Source organism: Melozone crissalis, unplaced genomic scaffold (genome assembly GCF_028551555.1).
Source record: "Melozone crissalis strain CALT ecotype California unplaced genomic scaffold, PUWL_Pcris_2 ptg000008l_1, whole genome shotgun sequence".
Lineage (NCBI taxonomy): Eukaryota > Metazoa > Chordata > Aves > Passeriformes > Passerellidae > Melozone > Melozone crissalis.
In genome coordinates, this window is record NW_026535786.1 from 13,876,062 (window position 1) to 13,901,772 (window position 25,711).

The 25,711-nt window shown below is 39.8% G+C and overlaps 1 protein-coding gene across 2 annotated transcripts in view; it reads left to right on the forward strand.

The window, feature by feature from the left end:
* Nucleotides 1–409: 409 nt before the first annotated feature.
* The window catches only part of WARS2 (tryptophanyl tRNA synthetase 2, mitochondrial), a 39,282-nt gene continuing 13,980 nt past the window's right edge, over nt 410–25,711 (forward strand). The window contains exons 1-2 of one of the 2 annotated variants that reach the window (XM_054270067.1): nt 410–489; nt 20,733–20,990. In XM_054270067.1, coding sequence (XP_054126042.1) covers nt 421–489; nt 20,733–20,990 — 327 coding nt within the window. In that variant the 5' untranslated portion in view covers nt 410–420. Of the gene's footprint in view, nt 490–666; nt 748–20,732; nt 20,991–25,711 lie in introns of those variants that run through there. The other variant, XM_054270068.1, reaches the window with a different exon arrangement.

Sequence of the window (25,711 nt, forward strand, 5' to 3'; positions counted from 1 at the left end):
GTGGCTCCCCAGCCTGGGCACTGAACTGGGGAGAAATGAACTGGGGAGAAACAGGCACCTTCTGCACAGGACCTGACAGGAGGGGCTGATGCACAACTTCTTCGGGAGCTTTTGAAACCTCATTAGTAATTTCGGTGCTTCTTGCTTTGGTTACCGGGCACAATGGAAGAGACATGGCACAAAGACTGGATTTGGGGACACGCTGTGTCTGAGGTGCTGGACAACGAGAGCTGCTTCTGCCTCGGCTTTCGGGCAGAACAGAGCAGACTGAGGGCAGAAAGCAGCTTTTGGGGGGTTTCTGCGGGGGCTGACTTTAGTTAGTTTGACAGGACAGGCACGGGCGTGCACTTTCCAGCAGCGGCCTGGCTGCGAATCTCTCCGTGGAAGAGCTGCCGTGGGCAAGGCCAGGCGGCCGGAAAGATGCAGGGATGGAGGAGGCCTCGAACGGGACGCGCTGCTGAGAGGAGCCGTTCCAAGGGCACCCCGCAGGTGAAGCAGAAGCCATGGAAACCGTGAGGCGATGACCTTCACTCCCACACAGGTCTGTGCCCATGCCGCTGCCAGCGCCGCCCCTTCCCGGTAACCGCGCCCCGCCAGCGGCCGCTCCCGCACTGCGCCTGCGGGACATGCGCGGACCCTGCCCGGCTCCTGCCCCGTGTCCCTCCCCCCCGCCTCTTCCTTCCCGCCTTTGCCATGGCGACACCGAGTGGCCTGATCCGGGCCCTACACCGCGGGACCCTCGGCCAGGTAACCGGCCTGGGGCATCTCCTCCGCCGCCTCCCGGTGTGCCCGGCCTGGGACGAGCCCCGCGCTCCGGCCGCGGCCGCCATCCCGCCCCGTGCCGCGGGCCGGCTCCGCGCATGCGCAGAGCGGGGGGCGCGGGGCGGGGCCGGGTCGGCTCTGCCACCCCTCAGGGAGCCGCGCTCCCCGCCGGCATTCCCGGTTGTCTGTCTGTCCTTCCCGCTTCCCGGCTCGTCCCTCCCGCTTCCCGGCTGGTTCTCGCTGGCTCCGCTCAGCCGTAGCGCCTTTGACTCCGCGGGGCGCTCGGAGAGAGGGAGGTCTGAGCCGGCAAGAGCCGGCGTTGTGAGGGTTGTTCAAGCGCTGAGATGCCTCTGGGGTTGTGCGCGGTTTCAGCCTTGGTCTTTGCTTCTTGCCTTTCGGTTTTAAATCCACCTACTGGCTACAAACTCCTGTCTTCTGTAGCAGGAAGGAAAAAACAAACTTCATAAGTTTTTGAATGGATGTATGTCAGCCCCTCCCCTTGGTACTTACACGACTTCAGTGGGATGTGGTGTTTGAATTTCTTTAATACATTTGGGATTTTCATTGTAACCCATAAGGAGCCTCCCCTCTTCTCATTTCCCCACATTCTATTAGAAAATTTAAATAAATGGGCAGCTGATTGCTTTGATTGCATTTTGTAAGATAACCCCAAGCAATAAGGTTGGTAAGTATATACCAAACAAGGTCAGGTAAGTATATATTCAGCGTCATCTTTGTAGGCAGCCTCCTTCATAGTTTTACATCTATGAATGGCTTGCCTTAGAAATCTAAATTTTTCTGTAGCTTGTAGCCTTGTTTTTAAAATAAGTGGAAGAATTTGATGACAGTAATACTAACATTGCATCACTTTAGAGAATGTTTCCCCCAGTTGGACAACTGGCTTTTTCATGAAAATCATGCTTTTGGCATGTCATCCAAATCCTGAATGGTATGGTATGTTTCAATAATGGAACACATTATTCAGAATGGTTGTCAGGGTAGATATGTCTCATGTTACTTGTGAGAAGAAATAGGGTAAGCAGAAGATCAAAGTTTCCTTTCCGTTTCATGGTGTAATCTGTACTGTCTGTGATTTTGCAGCAAGTGGGTTCTGTTACTCTCAGCCATGGAGTTGATATTTTGAGCACATCAAGCTGTAACGCACACTAATGCACAAAAAGTTGGTGTATATGGTAGTGAACTGGGTAAACTACACATTGCAGGACTATTTCAGAACCAGGATTCTTAAAATTAAAAAGTCAAGGCATATTTCATTATGTTCTAAAACAGCTGATGTCCTTGATTCTGTCCTTTCTATGGAGGAGGTAGAGTGAAAACAAAAGAGGAACAACCCGTTATGCCATATGAAGCTCTGATAACTGATATTTCTGATAACTGATTAGCAGCTGTGTTCTTCCTATTAGTTGTTAGTGTGAGGCAGAAGTAAGGTTTCTGCTTAAATGAATTCTGAAACAAAAAATATATGTTTAAGACTGCGTAGCAATATAGAAGAGCTAAAGAATATCAATGTGGCATCCTCAATAAGCTTGTTGGGTGTTTGCATGTCTTGAGGTGCTTTGATTTAATTTCATTTACATGTGCCTAAATCTTCTTAGATTTCTCACACTTAAAATTTGAACAGTTACACTGCCCCGTAATATGCAGCAAATCAGGTCTGCCAAAGATACCTCAAACCACTCATTATTTTTAGAACTCAAAAGTTCCTTGAAAAATATTGAAAGGATTTGAATATTCTTATCTTTCCTGATGCAAATGGTGACTCTTTTGGCTCTGTTCAGTATCACAACAGATGCCCTCCCCTGCTTTCATTCCTCCAGCAAAGAAATCTCATTTTTCTTGCATAATAAAGAAATCTGCTTTGAGTGAACATGGCTCAGTTGTATTTTAATATTTACTCTGATGTGCATTTCTTTGCCACCTCTGAGTCACCTATCAGGCCGAGATTTCTTACCAGGTGCCTTATGACTTTATGGCCTGGTTGCTGTTGCCATGATGTCTTAAAGATGTGATAGGTCTGAGAATGTAACTCCTTCCTGTTATCCTTTAAATGTTTAAATGGAAAATTAAAAATAAAAAAAAAACAAAAAAAAAAAAAACAACCACAAAGTTAGTGTTGGCTCACAGATTCACAGAATATTCTGGGTTGGAAGGGACCCACATGGACCATCCAATTCAGCTCTTAGGTAAAACTCCATATGGGGATTGAGGCTACAACCCTGGAGTTATTAGCACGGTGCTCTGACCAATTTTGTGTAGCTGCAGGTCACCCACCCTCAAGTAACAGCAGTAATTTAAGTGTTCCTCTGGTGCTAAATTTGCGAGTCCAGTGTGCTGTGGGATCTTCTCCCTTTTCTCTCTCACTTTAAATCCTCTCTTATCTCTATCTGGAAAGAATTGCACTGGACTTGAAGTGGTACTTACACTGCATCTTCTAAAGAATTGAGGAGGAAAAATGGCTTCCTTATTTGTGCTGTTCCTGTTGCCACGCTGGACTCAGGAGTGGTTCAGCTACTACGGTAGACAGTTTGGAACAGATCATGTATTTGCTGCCTGCTGATGAGGAATATTCAAGCTGGAAAAGTGTTTGCCTTCAAGCTCACCCTTATAGTTTTGATGTTTAAGTGTTCAATAACGCAGTCATAGTCACCAGAAAACATAATTTATGTGGCTTCAGCTTTGTTTCACTGTAGTGCACAGCTCATCCCTGTGCTGGATTTACCATGCTGTGGAAAAGTTGCTCTGTACATTTTGTTTTACATATCTCTAGCACACAAATATGTATGCATAATAAATGTGGCTAAGAAGAAAGTAATGTTTTCTTGAGGAGATTAATTACATTTGGGGTATCTTAACTTTTAAGAGCTTATTTTCAAATTCCCTGATTTACTGTTCTTCAGTGCTCTCTAAGCCTGGGTTATAGAAAGTCATTTCATCAAGTGTTTCTTTGATGAGACACTCTTAAAAATGGCAACTATAGGGACTCCAGGGAATTACTGATGAAATCATGAAAAATCCAACTATGGCATAACCTGTCAGAAGGAAAATGTAATCTAAGGTGAGTCAGTCAGTTGTTGGTGTATGTCCTGATGAAACATGGATTGGGTTTAGTCCTGGCTGCAAAGGGGAAGTAGAAGAATGGCAAGGTCTTGCTTTTGATGGTCTCATGCATCACTAGATGGCTTTCAAGACACTCAGGTGGAAGGACACATTTAGATGTCATTTGCCTTCAAGAAATCAAGAGTCTTTGGCATCATTTTTCTTTTCTAGTATCAGAGTAGCTATAACTATTACAATTACTGTAAGGATACTCTAATGCCTGTATTGCTTTTCTTCCTGAGAATATCCTTTAAAGAAAACAAGAACTTTTCATTTTGCTGCCTTTTCTCCTACTCTAGTCTTCATCTTTGGTAGGAAAGCCTTGCCTTGCCTCCACACATGATCTGTTACAGTGGCTGTATTATTGTTGCTAAGCTGTACATTTTGATGTCCTACAACCTTCATCTCATGTCAACTTTCACAAGAGTGATGCATCAGAAAGTGGATTCTCTGTTAGCATTATGTGGTACAGAACTGCATCTTCCAGCCATAAGGGTTGATGTTTTTTAACATCAAAATCCTTTCCTCTTTGGTGCTAGAATTTAGTGTCTTTTTTTTTTTTTTTTTTCTGGCACTCCAAGTTGGATTTGCTGTAATGAAACTCAGGACACTGACTCTAGTGCATGCTGTTCAGATTATACAAAGAGAGAAAATTGGTTTCAGTTCCACTGTTCCAAGGATGTTGTTTCTACCTTTTGGTGAGTGTTGCACAGAAAATATCTCTGGTGAATGTTTAGTCAGGACCGCTACAAGTGCAGGATCTTCAAATCCAAGGAAGCCAATATAGTGGTAATCTTAGCAGCTCATTTAGGGATGTATCTGCTTCTTTACCTGAGTCAATATCTATTAAAAAATACCACAGTGTAGATCCCTGAATGTAGTTTCTCTGGTTTGCTTTACCGTTCATGACCAAAGGTGGTGCTAAAATCAAGAGGCCTTTACTGCATTTTCCCCTGCTGTGGCAGCCTAATGAATCTCAAGGCCAGTTAGACTAATCTGGCATGCCTTGCTCTTAACAAATCCACATTTGCTGTTCTTTTTCTCTAGTTATATTCTAGGAAATTACAAAAGATGGGTTTTGTTCACTGAGTATTGATGCTAAGCAGGCTACTTCATGGACTGCTCCTCTTTTCCTGTTTTTGAGGATGGGAATGCCATTTTTCCTTTTTTGGTTTTCTGATACTTTGCTGGGCTTCTGTGAACCTCAGTGATTCTGGCCAGTATTGTCAGTACTTTAAGAGGAGATCTTCAGATTGTTTGGGTCTAGTGAAATTTGATTTACTTTTTTTGAGGAAGTATTGTTCCTTCTGTATTCAGGCCACCTGATCACTCTATTGTTACTGTGCTAGTCATGTTAATGACTGGTCATGTTTCATATTTTTAAACAAAGATGGCTGTGAAAAAGGCAGTTAGTAAAATTTGAAGGGTTGTTTTGGAGAAGACCATTAAAATGCTTTTTCCCAGATTGCAAATAAAATCTTCAAAATTTTTATCTATGGATACCATATGGGGCTCCAGAGAAAGGAAGTAACTGAAATTACCATACCCTAATCCTTAAGGATTTCAAAGATTGTAGTTAAAACTACAGTGGGAGAGAGAGCTCAGTTTTCAGAATCATTCAGATGTGTTATGAATGAAAGGCAAACAATTTAAATGCATCCCTGTTCCCATCTTGAATTTGTTGCTGTCACATAGGGGTCACTTTGTTAACCATTAATGAAATGGGTCCCCAGGTGCATGTAACAAGCTGCACACATACACAGGTTACTGCAGCAGGTCAACTTCAGAATGCCTGTCCAGACACTTGTGGGCTGAAATTGATGGATGAACAGGCAGATTTTTAAGTGCTTGCTCTGGATTTATGATTGTGACAATCCCCTGTGTTGCATCTCTTTCTTCTAGAGAGCATTAAGGTTGGAAGTAGCAAAATGCTTTTGACTGAGGGGAAAAAAGCTGGAAATGGAAATACCCCAATGTCTCCTGGTGTCCAGTATGGACTAGTTAAATATATTGTAATATACAGGAGCTTTAGGAAAGATCTACGTGATTTGAGGAATTTTTTCCAAGTAAAGTAGCCTCTACATGGATTCATTTGTAGAAATTGGTGCCTTTTATTTTTTATTTCCTATTTTCCTGAATTTTAACAATTTTTACTATTGTTATTGGGCACAGATACTAAAAGTTATTTAGTTACTCAGATCCTTATGAAATCAACTAGATTTAGCAACATATTCCAGACTTTGCATTAAAACTCTGGTGTCTTCTATTCAGGTTGGAGTGGAAGTTTTCCCTAATCAGTCATTTGTTTTTATTCTAATCACTAACTGGCTAAATAAATAAATAGGTAAACAATAGCTAAATAATATAAATATATTTAATCCTCTAGGGAGACTGGCTTAACTTTCAGATAAAGCAGTGGAATAGTTCTTTATGCAAGAATGAAATCATTACCTTTTGTATAATTTTCAGAATGGAAGGCAAGTTAGTATGCAGTGGCAATATACATTTCTTTTATTTTCACCGAATTTGAGATATCTCAGGTTTCCACACAGATTTATTAGACTTGCAGCTGTAGAGAGACTTCTTGTGATCTGCCTTGCTTAGTGTCTTGTCTCTACTGGATTTTGACCACTGTTGTAGCTGCACAGAGAGAGCCCCACTGTAAACAGACATGAAGGATCTTTGAGGCGTGAACGGGTCCTATTCATTTCAGAATGGAGTTCTAACAATAAAGTCTGGCAAATATAGACTGTTTTAGCAGGAAACAGCCCTTTATTCTGGCATCTTGTCAGGGCTTGGGTAGAGTCCCTCCATTCTTTCCCCCTCTGGCCCTTGCTTTCAGTGTCTTGACTAAGCCTGTTTTTTCTCTTGAGGAACTTCTGATTTTATTAACACGTTTTTGTACAGGGAGTTTAATGAAAGATGCTACTCTGGCCATCGTGGATGTTGAAGTTTGGTGTGACTTTCTCCAGTGCATAAGCATTGTGAGTCAGTCTGCAGCAGATCACCTCTGTCTCTAGACAGCAGACTGGGGTCCCATTTTAAGGCTGGCTCATTGGCAGATAGAATTTCCATTTGCTAGTACAGCAAGTGCTATTCTAGACACTTAACAATTACTTTTTCCATGACACAAGTTGTGGTTTATGCTGTGACTAGGGCTAGATGAACAAACATTTTGTGGAGTTGACTCAAATTGCAGCAGAATCAGAAGCTGAAGTGAAGAAAAACCACAAGTCAGTTAAGTCACCTTAAAACATAAATTTTTTTTTAGTTTTGCTGTGTTTGTAATCAGTGAATTGAAATTGTTTCCCATTTGATTATTTGAGCCCTTGACTAACAGTATCATTCTTGGAAGCCCCAACTCAGACAAATCACATAGCAGATTTTATCATTTTCTGCTGTATCAGGCAAATCTATATGTCCACTGGATCAGATTAAATATATTTTTGCCCCTGAGATAGACACCCACCTTGAGAGTGCACTGAAATTCTTGCTGCATGGGAGAGGAAATAGATACATATTTGTATATATGTATATATACATATACATATGTATACACGCAAAAATAGATGATAAAATATATATATACTTACTTTTTCATTTCCCTCATTCTTGTGCTGAAATGTGATGATTGCTACCAGAAATGAAATATCTGCTTTTACTTTTAGCTTCAAGTTCTTTGAATTATGCTAGGGCATGCATCTGCTCCTTGGTGAAGTTTACCCAATTGCTTCAGTGATGTCTGCACAATAACTGAATGAAGAATAAGTGTTGTGTGAAGTTTAAAAATAAGGGTTTCCTCAGTTTTCATGGTGTTGCATGTAGTTCATGTTATAAGCCCTTCTATGCTTCATTTGTATTTGGATTACACTTTCATAACTGTTCAGACTAGGAATTTATTTTTGTTTAGACTACCTGTATTGTTTATGGATAAGTGGTTTGGAGCTTTACAGTACAGATTAGAGGGTGAATTAAATGTTTCTTATTGGTATTACAAAGTGTGATAAACCCATCTCATTCACTTATGTAGGTGGGTGTCAATATTTACATTTCTGTGCAGCAAGATCCTAGGGTTGGATAGGGCTATATTTCCATTTTTGAAGTGCAGATTTTCTGTAAGATTCTTCCAATTCCCAGAAGTATTCGGAAGCTGAAAGGAGATGAAATTGCATGCATTCTCCATTCTGACAGATGGAACATGCATTGTTCTGAATCCCATCATTGTTGTTTCTGATTGCATACACTCTGTGACAATTAATTATTGTATATTGGTCTGCATAGTGTTGTCCTCAGTCTGGCTGACCTGTTAATCTCATTTGAAGGTTGTTGGAGAGCATTAAAAAAGAAAGTAAACTGCAAAAGTCTTCACAACTTCCTAGTCTCACCATCATCTTTTCCTTTTGCCAGGTGCATAGTTCTGACTTTGAAATCTGTGTGTGATAGCTGTACCTTGGGGAAGATATAGTAGTGTTTCCATGTTAATAAAAGATTCCAGGCTTTCTGATGATCTCACCTAAGATTCACATAGCAACTGTTGCTGTCATTTGCTTTCACACTTGTGGATGCTCCAATATCCCTGTCCTTTGGCAGTGAGATTGCTAAACGGCTTGTTTTGTCTTTATCCATTAGTTGGGAGCAGTTCTTTTCAGAGATTCTGCCTTAATCCTATGTCTCATGGGCATTCACTTCTCTGCTTACCAGCATTGCTTTTTACATGAAAAACAGCAAAGAAATACAGGGAGGTACAAACTTTTAACCACAGAACCACGTTATGCTATCCTTCCTAAATATAATCTTTTTATAGCCACATCAAAGTTTCTTTCAAAGGTGGTCTTTGACTTCTCCTTGAATTGGGTTATCCATTTGCAAATATTTTTCTTGAAATCACATACTTGCCAAGATGTGGAAAGACTTTACTTAATAGGCATCCATAGGGTGCTTTCCGTTTGCATGGAAGAACAAAACAGTTTTAAACATTTCAAAGCCTCTTTGTTGCTTATGTAAAGGGAATGAGGGGTCCAGCCCTCTGAATTCCTGACTGAATCTCATTTTGTGTCTCTGCTGGCAACAAATTAGCCCATGTAATTTCTGCAGTCAAGTTCACATTCTGCTCTTCATGCACTTCCACTGAAGTGTTTTGTTGGGTACTTTCTTTACGATATCTGCATTTTAGATCTTTGCAGAGTTAAAGCAATGTCAGCACTCTGACTCTTGTTCATCAAGCATTAAACCAGGTCACAACAGCCAGAGGTGCTGTCACTCCCTCCAGAGGGATGTTTTCACAGTTGACCATGAAACATTGTAAGTCTCCAGTATTCAGAATACTTGCCAGTACCCAAAGAAAATGAAGTATTGTACATCTCTGGGATACTAACAGTAAAAGCAATTGGCTTTTTTGACACTGATTTACTCCATGGGATGCATCCAAACTAGGAGTTGGTGATTTTCTTGGCTTTCTGTGGGCCAGTTTGAATAATACAGGTAAGTTAGCAAGGAACATCTCATCTCATCTCATCTCATCTCATCTCATCTCATCTCATCTCATCTCATCTCATCTCATCTCATCTCCTCTTTAGGACCAGCAAAACAGTGAGTGTCACACACTAACTAGGGAACTTTTCATTTGATGTTTCTAGCCTCAAGCTGTCTAATAAGCAAGTCACAGCATGCTGTCACCATTCTCATGTCACTTGGCTACATTCTCTTGACCTGAGCACAGATGAACATTTGTGTGTTCATTGTACCCCTCATCCATTGCTCATCTGTTGTTTGTCTGTTCTGTGGAAACAGTCCGGCCTGATGATTTCAGGACCAACCTGTGCTGTTAACAACAGTTTAAATGTAGTCTGTGAGTACTGTCTAGCTCCAGAAAACGTTTTTTAAATTCTCTAGAAGTCCCTTATGCAAGTGTGATTATTGTCTAAAAAACTTAAATTCATGGAATTCTCTCCAGCATAGACAAGGAGGATCAGCTGTAGCATTTTCTTTGTGCATGTGTGCATCGTTAGGGAATTTACTGGGATTTCCACATTCTAAGGCCTCTCAACATCCATCAGGTGGTTTTAAAAATTTTCTATTCACCTGAGATGAATTTCATGCTGTGACCACAAGGTGAAAGTTTTTGAACAGCTGTGTTAATTTTGGCCCCATGTGAAACAAAGCCAACTTTTCCGTGCTACAGGAAATTGCCAAATAAAATAATGGAGAGGAAATGAACTACTCTTTGAGTTTCTAGGACAATATTCTGAAGAAACATAGTAATTCCAAACAAAAAGTATTTTTTAAAAAATATCCTTCTAGATGTAAGTTGATATTCTTTGTTTATATCCCATAGGGCAATCTTAGTAGCAAGCTGACTCCTCACTTGAAGAAAATACATTAAAAAATGCAATAAAATCTCTTTCAGCTAGAGGTCAGAGAAAGAGCAAGAGCAATCAGATGGTTTTAAGAGATTTGGATACTGATCAAAAACATAAAACTTCTCTATTTCTCTGTGAGGGAAGTATTTAGTTGGGGGGGCATTCTTTAGCCTTCTGTTTTGTTTTGCTTCAAGATTGTTAAGGTTTTGGTACTTAGAGGAGTGTAATATATTAAAATCACAGCAACTTTTCATATATCAAATAGTCTATAATTTATAAATATATTACACTTTTCACTGCATTTTGATAGTTCCACATATATCTTGTAGCAAAATAAATGCTAATTGTTCACTTGTTGCTATTACATTTATTCTGTTGAGCAATGTATACTGCTAAATGTGGGCATGTACCAGTTTACAGGTATTAAATGTTAACTTGTATTTCCCATCTTTCAACAACATGGAATGGTTTTTCAAAGCTTGTCAGTGTTCAGCTGCTATCAGTGAAAAGGCCTCAATTCTTGCATTTTTGTTGAATGCAGTTAGAAGGACTTGAATCTTGAAATGCCATGAGATCTAATCTATCTAAATAAAATTCCAATTCCTTTTCCATCCTTTTTTATCATCTCACTTTGACTTTAATCACGCCTATGTAACATTATGGGCTCAGAGGGCTAGAACAGACCCTGTTTGGGGGGGATCAGGTGTTTCCCCTGGCCCAAAATAAAAATTAAGTGCCCATACATCTTTATCCACATACAACATTTTTATTTATTTATTTATTTATTTATTAATAAAATACCTCTCTAAGCATTCATCTGAAATGCTTTGTTTTTCTTACTCTTGGAAACTTTTTTTTACATTTGGTCTGAATCTTTCTTACTTCATCTTAAGCTCATTGTTTAACGCCTTTTACTTCCACAGTCTTCCTTCCACTAGACTAAAAACACTTTGGACTTTCCTCTGTAATGTTTTTTATTCAGGTCACTCATTGGACTTGGTTGAACTTCTATGGCCTCTTTCTACCACTCTTTTGAAATACGGGACCTAAAATTATCCAACTTCTGCGTCTTGAAGCCATCCTCATCCTGAGTAAAATGAGCAAATTGTTTTCTCTCTCCTGGATTTTCATCCTATTCATATATTCCTGTGCAATTTTTGGTGTAGTTTATAAATGTGGTGGTTTTGCAGCTGCATGATATTGATTCATGCTCACCTTTTAAAATATTACAAACCTCAGACCCTATTCTGTAGTTGTTGCCTGGACAGCTGTTCTCCTTCCTGTGTTTATGTAGTTGAGTAGACTTTTCTGTATAAATCTGTGTACTTTTGCCTGGTAAATAGCATACTGTTTTTTCAGACCATTTCTTTGCTTTGTAAAGATTATTTTGAGCCCTTATCATCCTTCTAATTTTGTTTTGTCTGCAAATTTAATGAATGCAAAATTAATTTCATCATCTAGATCTTGTATTGTGAGATATGAAAATATAATAATGGACCCAGCACAAAACCCTGAAAGCTGTATTTGATATATCTTCCCCCAACCACTGTAAGCCATCAATAAGTGCTGTTCTCAAAGTATTTTTTTCTCTCCAGTTTCACCCCCAGCATATAATATTGTATTCAAGGTGCTATTTCTCTATCTTGTTGGAAACTGAGATAGTATTGGAATTTAATGAAAAGTAGGATGTAACCTTTAGTATTTCATTTCCATTCTAGCATCTCTTGTGCTGTTGCAGGCTATCAGTGTTTTTGAGAGGCACCAGTTCTTGAGAAATACCACTGTCTTCTGTTATTTCTGTAATTTCTTCGCAGTTCATTATTTGTTCCTGTATCTTTCCAGGAACTGAAGTTGAGCTGATTGATACAGAGTAACTCCATGAGGTCCCAGAGTGGAACACAAGGTTCTCTGTGAGCTCCCTGGCCCGGTGCTTCCCTGCCAGTGTGCTTTGTGGGGCTGCATATGGATCAGAAAAAAGCCAGACCTGATGGGTGCTCTGGGCAGCTGCTTCCAGGAAGCACCTGTGCCTGAAAACTTTTTTAGTTGTTGCTGGTTCAACTACGTTGTTCAATGAACAGTCAACTACTTTTTATATGGATTTGTATCTTAGGGGTGTTCTTCACAGTGTAACAAAGGTAGCCCTGCTTATCCCTCTCCTTTTCCCTGGCACCATCTCTTCCAAGCAATGCCTGCAGTACTGGAACTGTCAAATTTTCAGCTTTTGAGCATTGAGTGTATCATCTGATGGTTTTGGAAGCAGCATGTATCAATCTGACCTTACTTTCCTGCCTTGCCTGTCTGGCCAGAATGTTCCTGCTGATGGTTCAGGCTAAGCTCCTGCTGCAGCTTCCTGTCAGTGAGGCACTAATTACCTTCCTTATGTCATAATTGTTAATAAATACTATTATAAATTCTTTTAGCCTTTCACCTACCCTAGGTGAAATGGACTCATAAGACCTGCAGTTAATGTCTATGTTTAGATAATTTGATTGAAGAAACTTCATTGCTCTAGCTTTAAAAAGGCAAGTAAATGGTTTGAGAATCATCAATCAGGGTTAAGGTTGCATCAGGCACCATCTGAGGCCATTAATTGCAGTTCTGTGCACATCCTTGAAACCCAGGAGGTGCAGAAGTAGTGCATGTTTCAGTGTGCATTGGACCTGCTCTGTAGCTGGGTTATGGCTCAGCTCTGAACAGGAGCTCTAACATGCTGTCCTTCAAGTTGATGTGGAGAACTGTAAGGAGCACAACAGGAAAAATTAAAACCACCAGGCTGTGTCCTTGCTCAGGAAGGCATTGTGGTTTAGGGTGAGGTTGGTGGCCACTGTTGGCTGCATGCAGACCCAGTGCTTGGTTCCTCCACCAGCTCTGCACAAATGTTAGCACAGGTTCTTGTCCCAGCCCCTGCAGAGAACTGGAGCCAGCTCTTCTGAGCCAGGAGGCTGCTGGCTGCCTCCAGGTCCCTCACCAGGGGCAGTATCCCTTGTTCCACTCCCCACGGGAGGGGAGGGTCCGTGGCTGCCTCAGGTCCGGAGGAGCCCTGTGGTGTGTGGCGGCAGAGCTGTGGCAGCCGGGCTGTAGATAATGCTGGGGTCTGTCAGTGCAGCTGTCATTAGCGCCCCGAGTGGCGCGTGGGGCTCATAAAGCAAATGAGAGAATCCACTTGCGGGATGCAGCGAGCCACATGAAAGGAGCCATTTGCTGAGTCATCTGTACCAAGGCAGCGTGAGAGGGCAGCCTAACCCAGCCGCAGCTTCGTTGAGTTCTTTTGCTAGCCCTAGAGGGCAGAGTTAAATTTATAGGGTGGGGTTAGTATGTGCTGTAAATGTTCCTCCTTCCAATGTGTTTTTCATTTGAAATATAAATATTAAAGTCCTACTGAAGTTTGAGTGCATTTGACATTCAAGAAAGGGATACTAGGCAGTTCTGTTTAAATTTTAATTTAGTTCAGTTTCTGGGCAATGGGTTAATCTTTACTCAGAAGCTATTTATCTGAAAACTTGCTCTGGTATAAATATGTTTCTTTCTAATTTAATGTTAGATCTTTAGTCTCTCATTTTAAGAATTAAGCATGTTGAAATAGCATTTGTACCAGAAGAATTTGACATATTAAATTATCAGATCAAAAATAAGCATGTTTAAAAGTTTCTACAGCAAGTTTGCAGAGAAGTAATTGCATTAAAAACAATAAAGGAAACAAAGTATGTAATACATATGCTGCTCCTAAGTTTCCCTTTTCCTTCATTTTTTTCTTTCTGTAACAACATTAATACTTAAATTGTCCCAATTAGGCTTTAAAATTTATGCTTTAGCTCGTAAAATGTGACTCGTCTGGCTTCCCTTCATTTTGCTGCTTAATAACTGTCTCAAGACAGGTTTTGCTAAGCCAGTGTTAACAGATGAGCATATTATTTTAGCAACCAGAGCTTTGAAGTTGCAAAGTATTAATAAGGGAAATAAAAAAATTGTAGACAGATGCAAAAGATGCAGTAGTTGGTGACTTTTGTCAGCCAAAGAATTTCTTTTGTCTCTGAGGCTGGAGCAAGGTTTTGGTTGTGTTGTTTTGGTTTTATTTTTCTTCCCTTTTTGATCCCTGTTGAGAGGATCTTCATGTTGGAAATTTCAAATTTTCCAGTTTTTGTGTTTTATGCATGTCTGTGTTTGCTTATGCTGCTCTTTCTTCCCTTTGACTTCCGCATTTTCTTTTCGTCTGGCAAATTTGAACTCGCTTCAGCTTGGGACAGCTGGGGCAAAATGAATCCCCACGAATAAAATTATAACAAGAAGAGCAAAGTCTGTGAATGATCCTTTGCTGTTTCCTGAGCCGTTCCAGTGTCATTAATCAGCACTGGTGCTGTGGAGCCTTGTGGTGTGTTATGTCGCCAGCACAGCAGCTTCTCCGTCCCTTTCCCCCACCCCCTGCGTGCCTACACAGTGGGGAAAACTAGAGAGGGAAGCCATCAATCTTCCCTGTCCTACATGTCAGCAGTGATTCTCCTGTTGACTTCCTGCTCTCTCTGTCGTGCCCACCACCTGTGTTTAGAATTAGCTCTGATGCTGTGGATCTCACTTGGCTCTTCACCTGTTCTGCCCCGAGTAAATGGCTGTTCAAATAAAGGTGGTGGCATGTGAATGGTAACCATCGCTGTGGCTTGGGGGCTGATTTCTGTTGCAGCTGCTCTTGTAGTACTGTCATAATTTTCTGTAACATTGTGGGGTTTGGGTCTAAATCTCTTGCTTTCGTTCAGGGTGAGTTTGTGAGTCAGTATTATTTAGAAATTAAAATATTTATAAGTTATATTATAGATGGAGGCATAAGCCTATCTCTCATCTGTTAGGCTGCTGGTATAAAGTCATTAACAAAGTCCAAAGAAACTAGTTAGCCCAAAGCTTTGTCCTTACCTTCAGTCACTCCAAGGATATAATTGGCAAAAGCCTCCTTTGAATTTGATTTTGAAGATGTGTCTGTCTCCCCCATGACTGGGTAGGTTGGGAAGCTGACAGGCACCGCCTCTGTATTTCTAGGGCAGGATTAATGTGATCATTTAATGGTTTGTTGTGTTAAACAATAGGTCTTAACTGGACTCCAACCAGCCACATTTTTATGTATGCTTTTATGTAATTTTATAACATGCCTGTGCCAAAATAAAAGGAGAAAACAATCCTGAGAATTGTTTGTTTACTGGCAGCTTTCTTCTACCTCCTTGAATGGGCGCTACATTTCTCTGGTTTTAAAACCCAAAAGAGACTAAAGCATAGGCATAAAGTTACCCTATAATTGTAGCTTGTCTGCTGTCATTTCAAGCGTGTGAGGGCAATATTTATGTGGAGTTGTAAAGAAGAGAGATTCTGAAAACCTAAGTTTTGTGAATGCTTTCACTTGATTTTATTTCTGTAACTCTTTGTGAAGGGGGAACTATTTTGCAACTCATTTTACTACATATTTGAGATGTAGTTTTTTCTTGACTGTACCAGGCAAATATGTGTATCCAACAGGTAAATAAATTCTTGTGTTCAGCAGTGACAGAATTATAAAACTAAACATGAAATGTATAGCCAGGATACCAAGAATTGTCTGTAACATGGGATGCTTGGATCTGCATGGATCTTTTCCTTTATCAGCTTTGGTGTATCTTCCAGTTCTGGCACATCTGTCTCATGAGGGGGAATGATTGTGGTTTTGACTGCTGAATTGAGTCCTTGACAGTTGTAGCTCGCCTTCTATACAGAGAAAAGCTCTGCTTTGGTCCAAGAGAGCAGAATTGGATTTTTGGAAGCTGTCATCCTTCCTGTTTTGCGTTGAAAATGGATATGGCAATGCTATAGGATGGTAGGACCAGATTTTAGCCATGCTACTCTGGGATAAGGGTGTAATGCTTGTTCCTGTTTATTTGAGAGCATTTGGATGTTGATTTTTTCAGTATAAGGAGAGGCAGTTGTTGATCTCATGACAAAAGGAAGGTTAGGTGAGAGGACACCTGAATCTTAACAGGTTTGGGGCCAAGCTTCATTCGGTAATGCAGTTGAGAAATGCACTGTGGTGTTTAGAACTGCCCTGCAGAGGTCTTTCAGAGAAAAAATAAATAGGTGCTAAGTCATCTGTCAGATGCAGCACTCGTAGCAGGCATGAGAATTAACGTGCAGCACTGCTGGTGTAGGTGCACACACCACACAGAGTTAAACATACGAACAGCAGGCTCACACTGTGCTTACTACAGATGTCTGAATGAGTGAGTGCCTGTGGGCTGGAGCTGCATGTCTTGTGGCTTTCACTCTGCTCCATTGGGAAGTCTTCACTCCTTTTGTTTTCATCCTTTTCCAGCTCCAGTACTTTGGAGCACACAGCTCCCATCCCCTGACCTAACAGCTCCATTGAAGTGCATTCCAGCCCCATGATTTCATGGTACCAGGCAGAAGTCCCCTGCCACGCTGCAATGCTGCCCGCTGCTTCTCATGGAGTGAACAAACAGGGAACATAAACTCTCTCCAAAGGAGCAATGTTCTTTGTATATTTTTAGTGCAAGAAATCCAAGATTCATTTGAGGGTGTTTTGTGTGGGCTTTTTTTAATATAGACTTCTGCTAACACAATGGAATATTTCATGCCACCCTGTTTGCTGTAACTTCTTGTGCTTTATGTTGTTAAATGGAATCAAAGGAGTTAAAGATGAAAGACTCCTAGTCAACTGGTCCCTCAGCTGGGAGCCAGAATGGGTTTGTTCTTTGTAATGGATTTGCTAATGCTTTACTCAGGTTCAGCCTAGCTCAGTTTTCATTATTGGAGTTACTTATTTCTGTGAATTCTCTACTTCAGGTTAAGTAATTGCTGTGCTTAAACTGAATATAATACTGCTACTGTTTGCTTCTAATATTTCACTTGCTATTTATTGCCCTTATACTGAACAAACCTTTTGTATTTGTTTACCATTTGAACATACAAAGCACCATTAAAGATATCATGCTTGCCTTTGCAGGTATTCTCTTTAATGGATAGAGAACTTGATTCTTTCTTTATATGAAACTGTGTCCATTTGACATTGTACATTGTGTATTTTCTTTTCAACATGTAGTGTGTCACCAGATGCTAACTTATGTAGTATTGCAACAAACCTACCTTTCATTAGCTCATTGTTAGCCTTTGAATATTTGGAGTAAGTACAGTATTTGAACATACAGTTTATGCTGAGACACTGATATCTTGTATTTTCTTGGTGAAAGACATTCTCAGACTGCCTGTTTAAATGTCACTATTGCATTTTTATGTATTGAGTGTATTATACTCACATTAAGGGACACAATTTTGCCAATACATCCAATATGTTCATAATAACATTATCTACAGCCTGGACAGTGATCCGAGAAGTTGAAAAGGCAGATAATGAACCTGTTATGGGACACATCCAAAGCAAGGACTGCAGCTGCAAGGGAACTGAGTCTGCCTGATGTGGGGACCAACGAAATTTCTAGATAGAACTGTTCTCCACAGGCTCAGGGTGTTGACACTTCTTGGGTCAAGGTATTGGCACATGAGCTGATCTGTGCTGAGTGCACAGAAATTCCTGTGCCCTGATATAACACACAATTGCCCCAGGGGGTAGAGCTGCTCCTGCACTGAAGTAGCACCAGCTTCAAGTCCCAGGGAAAAGAAGCAGTAACATCAGGAGACATGACATGTCAGGTGATGCTGTCTTTTACTAGACTGAAGTTGGAAGATGTGCAAGTTTCTGCACTATGTTTTAATTTATCATCCTAAGATACCGTAATTGATGTGGGTCCGTAGTGGATTTCTGGCACATGATAACATTTCTTAGCTTTTAGAACTGTGCAGTTCTAAAACATATAAAAACATATTTTATATGAAGTGACTGGAGTCAAGGCAATACTAGCTTAATTAGTAATAATAGTAATCATCTTAACATGGCATTCTCTGTGCCTTCTTACAGTAAGAGCTGTATATCAAGAGCTGTATATAAGAGCTCTTTGGGGAAGCAAGGGGTGTAAAGCACAAGTGGAGGAAGAGAAGAATACAGGAGGGATGAAATTGTCTGATAAGAAAATGGAGAGAAGGGCTGTAAGAATTATGGTCTGTGAAGAAGAGTGTTGTTAAACAGGCATATAAATGGGCACCAGAAAGCAACCAGTTCTGTGGGGAGAAGTAATTCTGGGAAGGAGCATCAGGATTTGAACTTAGTGAGCAGAGATACGGACATGAAGAAAGGTTATGTGCTCTGACAAACAGCCAACTGTTCTGGGACCCCAGCAGGGGTAGAACACCATGTTGCTGGTCAACTATGTCCTCCCTGACTTCTTATTGTCTTAGTTAAGAAACACAGGAAGCAAAAACCAAATGTTATGCCTGTGAAGTACCTGTTGCATTGCCTAGCAGCTGCTCTGGGCCTGTAGTAATAGAAGTACAGCTCTGAAGTCTAGTGAATCCCAAGTTTCTATAGGACTTCATCTCATTTATACACATTGGAATGTTGAATGCCTCCTTCTGCAAGAGAGCACCTGGCCCTTCTCAGTGTTAACAGGAAGCTGGCTGCAGTCCTGGGCCAGGTAGTGCCTTAATGGGAGGTGAGTGGATTCTGTGAGGGGTGAGAAGCGCTCTGATGTAGGTTCCTAGGAAAACAAGGAATCAAATGCCAAGTGAGAGACTGTGTGTCATAACTCCATTTTTGTGTAATAAAGAAAAGAGACATATGGGTGGGTGGTCAAGGACTGAAACACAAGGACTGGAAGCTGGAATTGCTGTTGGAAGAAGTGGTTCAAGTGACTACCTTGAAGCTTCAAGTGCTTCAAGTGACTACCTTGAAGCTCCTGTGCTGGAGCTTCAAAGTACTTAAAAACTGAGTCAAGAATATACTAGAAGTCAAGAAGATATTTGGGATTGGGTGAAGGGTTGCTATCAAGACTTAAATGTGTAGGCATTTATATGAGCAGGAGAAATTAGCATGACAGCTAGCCCAAGGCTTCTCTTGGTATGTCAGCACAAACACTTAAACATTGGGTAAGAAAATTGTTTTGATCTGAAAAACAAGCTTACTTTAGAAGAAAAGAGAATTTTACAGCAAATTTAGAAATAGCATAGGCTTTTCTGAGCTATACATCATGCTTAAAAGTAAAAAAGTCCTATTCCACTTGGAAATACTTTCTCATTAATATTTCTCAAGTCTGAGTCAGAATTAATTAAGTCAATTTAAAGTCCTTTTTTTAATTGTTGAAAGTAATGGTACTTGGCCTTGACTTTTATTGCCATTTTGTGTGGTTTAATAGTTGTATGACTTTTTTTTGTCCCACACATTTGTAAGAGATTCACGGAAAAGAAAACAGACTACATCAGTAAATAAATTCTTCCTGCTAAGTTATAGATGTTGCTCATAAAATTTAGCAGGAAACAAACCGTGCAGCCACAGGCACAATGAGGTTGGTGATCCTGCCACACAACTGAGTCTGAGGATTTGTATTGTATTTGCTGTGGTGGGGGGGTATCCTCATTTATAAATTGAGCGGTCTTGCATGCTCTTGCAACTTGGCATGTTGCAAGCATTTTCACATGAGACATTGCTGAGCTACTTCTGAATATGGTGGAATTCTTTGGGAAGGTCAGGGAGGTAATTGATCATATGCTGACAGCTTGGGGCTCTGAGAAAATGGTCAGATGGAGGGCTGGGATGCAGGAAAACAAACTTTCTAAGATGGTAACTGTCACTTAGCCAAGCTATACATGTTTCAAGCCTTTTGCTCACAACCTCAGCTTCTTAGTCTTTTTTTGTTTTTGCTGTTTCTCTGTGAACTCTTTTCCAGTGTTGGTCCTGATGCATGGACAGTATTCCAGGTGCAATCTTGAGCTGTAGCCATGTTTCTTTGTAGAGATCTTTTAGAAATTCTATTGCTACCAAAATGGGAAGTTTCAGAACTTTGATGATCTCTTTCATTATTCTTTGACCTTTGGGTCAAGAAGTAGGTTTCTTTCAGGAGCTGCTCAAAATGTTCTTTGCAGCTAGAAAAATAAGACTTCAATATTCATGGGAGTTAAGATGGCAATCTACTGGGACATTGCATGAGTTTACAACACAAGTATTTGAATTTCTCTGCTCTGTGACCCTAAGTTTCTGTATCAGAGTGGATATAGAAACTGAAGTGTGGATATAGAAACTAAAGAGAAACATACAGCTTTGGTGCAAAAGAAATGGAAGAATCTACCACTTGCTTTCTGAGACCAGCTTTTCACTAATCTTGTTTACAGCTGTATTTATTTTTTTTTTGCATATGCAATCTGACAGATTAAAATTGTGGTAGTTGTTAACCTCTTTGCTGTAAGATAGAGTATTTAACTGACTTACTGCAATTATTGGTTCTAACATCATTTATACATTAATACACTGACAGGTAGAGAGAAGAGACAGGCATATATGAGGCTTTTTAAATTACTTTAAAATATAAAAGAATCTGTCAAAAAAATGTGTGTGTTAATCTTGCCAATGCTTTGTCACAGAACATGGTCATGGATCGGATTTTCTCTGGTATCCAGCCAACTGGGACCCCTCATCTGGGTAACTACCTTGGAGCCATTCAGAACTGGGTGAATCTGCAGGAAGAGTGCAGCTCAGTGCTCTATAGCATTATGGACATGCACTCTTTCACCATGCCCAAGGAGCCAGCTGTCCTGCGCCAGAACATCCTGGACACCACTGCTGCCATCCTTGCCTGTGGGATTGACCCCAAGAAGTGTCTCCTGTTCCGGCAGTCACTGGTGAGTGCTCCTGTTGTGTTGGATTTGTTTCTGTTTAAGTGGCTTTCCACAGATCTTAATGAATGAGTGTAGCATTGCTGAACTCCTTATCGTGTTTGTGTTGGTGGACCTAGAAAATGTTAGCAGTGTTGGATTTTAAACTTATCCCTTGCTGCAGTTTTGAAATTTTGAATGCAGCAACCATGACTGAGAAGCCCATTTAGGGATAAGTACACTGTAAATTTCTGAAGCAGAGCTAGGAGTTTCTACAGATTTCAAGTAATATACTTTAAAGACCTCTTAGAAGACCACTAATTTGTCTCTGCGTCACTTTAGTCACAAAAGGTTAACTCATAAACGCATAAACACGGCCTGTGTTTATGTGCAAACATAAAGGTAAGGAAAACATGTTTCTATGCTTTTGTATCAGCTATTGCCACTTATTTTCCCAGCTGCACTGTAATCACAAAGTAACAGGTGATTAACATGGTAAGTTTTGTATCAGTTCCACCATGATCATCAGGAGGTTACATCTTCTCTGGGGCTTACTTTCCCTTCTTTGCTATAACCTCCTTTTCATGCGGATGCTTTTCCATCCTATCCAGTAATTCATGTATGTAAACCATGTGCTTCTCTTGACTACCCCAAGGGGTACTGGGCTTACCTTCCTGCTTGGTATATAGCTATCACATATTATATTTTCCTGGAACTCATCTTAGTTTCTTGCTTAATGAACTTTCTGTTACTGAGTCTAAACTGGCAACGTTCTGTAATTTCCACAGACACAGATGTGTCATAGCTTCTGCTCTTGTGAGGACACCCACAAGTATGTTTGCAACAGAACTGCAAAGGTGACGTGCACACAGGATCTGAATTTTATCAATGCAAGCTGAAATAGTATTGTATTCTCCCTTTCAACATGATTCTTTACAGGCAGAGTTTCCTGGGGTTGTTAAACTGTAAATGGCAATCATAGCTCTATATCCCTGGTGAATCATGAATTGATGAAGACAGATATACTTCCTGCTTCACTTTTCCTCTGTATTAAAAAACCAGTCTAAATAGATGAGCTCAGAATTCTAGTGGAAATACATTTAAATAAATTCACCCCATTTTTTCAAATTTGTTTATAATTTTAAATATGTTACCAGCTTGTGTTTTAATTTTCCTGTACTCTGACTTGTCAGCTCAAAAGGATGATTCCAGTCATTAGCTGGAATAATCACGAGGTGAGTTCCAAGCCAATGATGCAGTAAAAACCAGTCTAGAGAGGTTTTTTTCTTGTTTTCAAGCAAGTGAACAATTCAATTAGTTACAACACAGGATCGGTGACTAGATACAAAGAGAAGACTCTTCAGCATGAAGGATAAATGCTTTGCAGGTTATGGTTAGAGAGGAATAAAGTGAAGGTTTATAAAACTACAAGTGATATGGAGAAATTGTTTTGTCCACTGAAGAATGTGAACTGACAAATATTAAAACAAGTTAAAATCTGGAAGATTCAACACAAGCATAGCAATGCATCTCACAAAATCCACAACTGGGTTACAAAACCCCATGACACAGGATACGGTGCATGCTGAAATTTATATGAATTCAGAAAGGGACTCGACAAATTAATCCGAAAAATTGCTTTGGGACTGTTGCATATCCGAGCAGTCACCTCTACAGGAAGTGGTGAAACCACAGATGGGACAGTATCCATGCTTTTCTGTACTTACATTCTTTTTTTTTTTGTTGTTGATTTCTGTCAGAGGTGGATATTTGATCTGGTCCAGTGTTGCTTTTCTTATATTCCTACTGGTCTAAAAGCTAAACTTGTGCTGTTCAAGGTCTTGCTAAAACCAACACTCAGGCTTCCCTTGAAGCCAGCAGATTACCTGTGAGGATCTTACATTGCACTCAGCCACAGAAAGTATGTTGTATCTTTCAAAATATAATAATGCAGAGATTGAATCTTTGAACCCCCAAAGAGAAAGTGTCAGACTCAGGAAATGATGGATCTTTGTGCAGTGCTTCTACCATACCAATACAGTCAAAAAACAATAAAAACCTAAGATAGCTAAACTTGAACATGTTCAGCTTTATCAAACAACAGTTTCCACCAAATATGATTCTGATTTTCCTTATGGTGGTTAGGCTGACTTCAGTTAAATAGACTTTAATTTGCCTTTTTACGTTAATTTTTCTGTGTCCTTATCTGTCCAGATCTAATGGTCATTGTTCTTATTAAATCTAAACCATTAGATTAAACATTTGAGCCATGTCTGATGTCTTGAATGTTATTCTTACCAATATTTACCACACAAGTATCCATACAACTTTCAGAAGTGGCTGATTCTAGCATATTTTTGAAAGCTCATTGTCACACTGCAATCAGAAGAACTATTACAGTTGTTTGTGAACATAGACTGTTTCAGGACTGGTTCAGGCTGAAGTCTGCTTCCCCAAAGCAAGTCTGTGCAAGCTGTATGAAGTGGTCAGGTATACCCAGAGATGCACTGTGATCTGTTACATTTACATAGGCAGCACCAGATGTTTCTCTGGAAGCAATTAAAAGGAGTATCTGCATGCAGCTCTTGATGTGAGGAAAGGAGACAGGAACCTTGCTAATGTGATTATTGTTTTAGCATGATAATGAAATACTATGTTATGGAATGTCATAATATCGAGATGATTGTTCCTAAAAATGAAGGTGTAAAATGGATTACAGCTATTGCTAATCAAGAAAGTTTATTGCTGGATTTTGATTGAAAATTTCTCAGATTTAAAAAAAAAAAAAAAGGAGCTGACCTCCTTTTCAGCCACTGTAGAAGTCTCCAGGGGTGGTCCAAAAGAGTCCCACTTTTGTTTACAAACATTTGGCTGAGGTGTAAAGCAAAGTGACCAAAGCTGATTGTATACTGAAATAGGGTGTGCACTTCCAGAGATAGCAGGAAAGCAGTGAAAATCCAGCCACAAATAGAAAACTGGATTAGGTATTTAACTATGGACAGAGCAGGTTTTTTCAATAGCAGATCAAACTGCTGAATGAGAATTCTCAGTAGCTTAGCATGCTGTAATTATTCTTGTATTTTGAATTCTATCTAGAAAATTACCAAATTTGTAGATCACAGAAACATTTCTTTGGTTACTCCTGAATGATATTTCTGTTCCTTTTTTAAAACAAATATCATGCAAAAAAATGTATTGTTTATGAACAATAAAATCACCAAAACCCACCACAACTAATGACTTTTTCTGTACCCTGATTCAGTAGCATTAAAGCACAATGAAATTCTTGCACTACAGAAGTATGCTAGTAGTGGTAAGCCCCACTAAGGGAATTGCTCATGCATTCATTCATGTAAATGCTGTTGTGTCCTCTCACTTTCTCTGAGTTACACTGGGTATGAGTGGTCTAGAATTGCTGAAAAGGGCTTGGGTTTTATTGTTCTTTGCTTGTTTGTTCGGCATTCTGTTTCTGTATTTTGCTGTTTGTGTTGCTTCTCTGGAATATGTTGGCCATATGTGAAAAAATATAATGCTACTTGGTTTCTCAATAGGCCTGTGCCTTTTGGTAAGGGTTTCATTTATTTTACTTACTTAGGCTGTTTTTTCAAATCTCTAATCCAGTGATATCTGAAATACCTGCCTCCAGAGTTTTCACATACTTTATCATCCTTTTCAGTACAAGCAAGTGGCAAAAAGCTGAACAGTAGGAATCACAGACTGACTGCTGGGAGAAAGTGGGGTGAGAACAGGCACCTCTCATGCCTATACTAGGTCCAAAAGGTGCTGTTATGATAAGGATACCGGTGAAGTACACTTGGAATCCCAGAACAGATTTCAGTGATGTCCTCACCTTTCAACTAAAATTAAATAAAAGTGACAGAAATTTTGCATAGGCAAGTTTTTTATTGTATTGTTTAGAGAGAATATGGCCCATGTTCTTTTGTATTGGATTTACAGCTAAATTACCTATAAATGGAAAGTGCTAGTTGGATGAAAATTAGTTTTGTATGCTTCAGAATTTACCATTTATAGATTATATTGTTTTAAAGCATGTACAAACAGTAAGTTAATGGCTGGCTGTATACTTGGTCTTAATACATTGCAGTTCAACAAATATCTCCCACACTTCCATTACCATATAAAAACTTGAATTCCAGCCTAGGGAAGTAGTGGCTACAAAGAACGAGTGATGATAACTTGAAAATATTTAGAAGCAAGAAGGATGGTGATGAATAATTAGGGTAGTGTTTCGAACCACATTGTCTGTGAAGGGTTATAAACAAGCACATTTAATTAGAATATCTAGAAAAACAATTGTGGTGTATGTTGGACAGTAAAATGGCCTCCCAGTGAGAGAAGCTCTTTCATTACAGCTTGTTTAATTATATTTTCTCAAGTAGGAAGTCATAGAAAACTGACAGTTTTAGTAAGAATGAAAAATAAAAATAAATGCATATTTCAAAATAGTGCATTTTTATTTGGAGTACAGCTGCAAGATGTATGAAACCCTCTTAGAGAAAATAATGTCAAGATATGCTTTAAGATATGCTTTTATGCCTAGGGGGCATAAAAAAGAAGTTATGGAATAATGACTTCTACAACATATCGTGACAGTATTAGAAGAAACAGAAAATATATTCCTTAAATTGTACCATAACTGATAAAAGCTGTAAGAGTCATCTTTCATAAAACTTAGATCTTTTATTAAAACCAAAAAGGACTATGGGGGGGTAAATAAGGAAGACAGT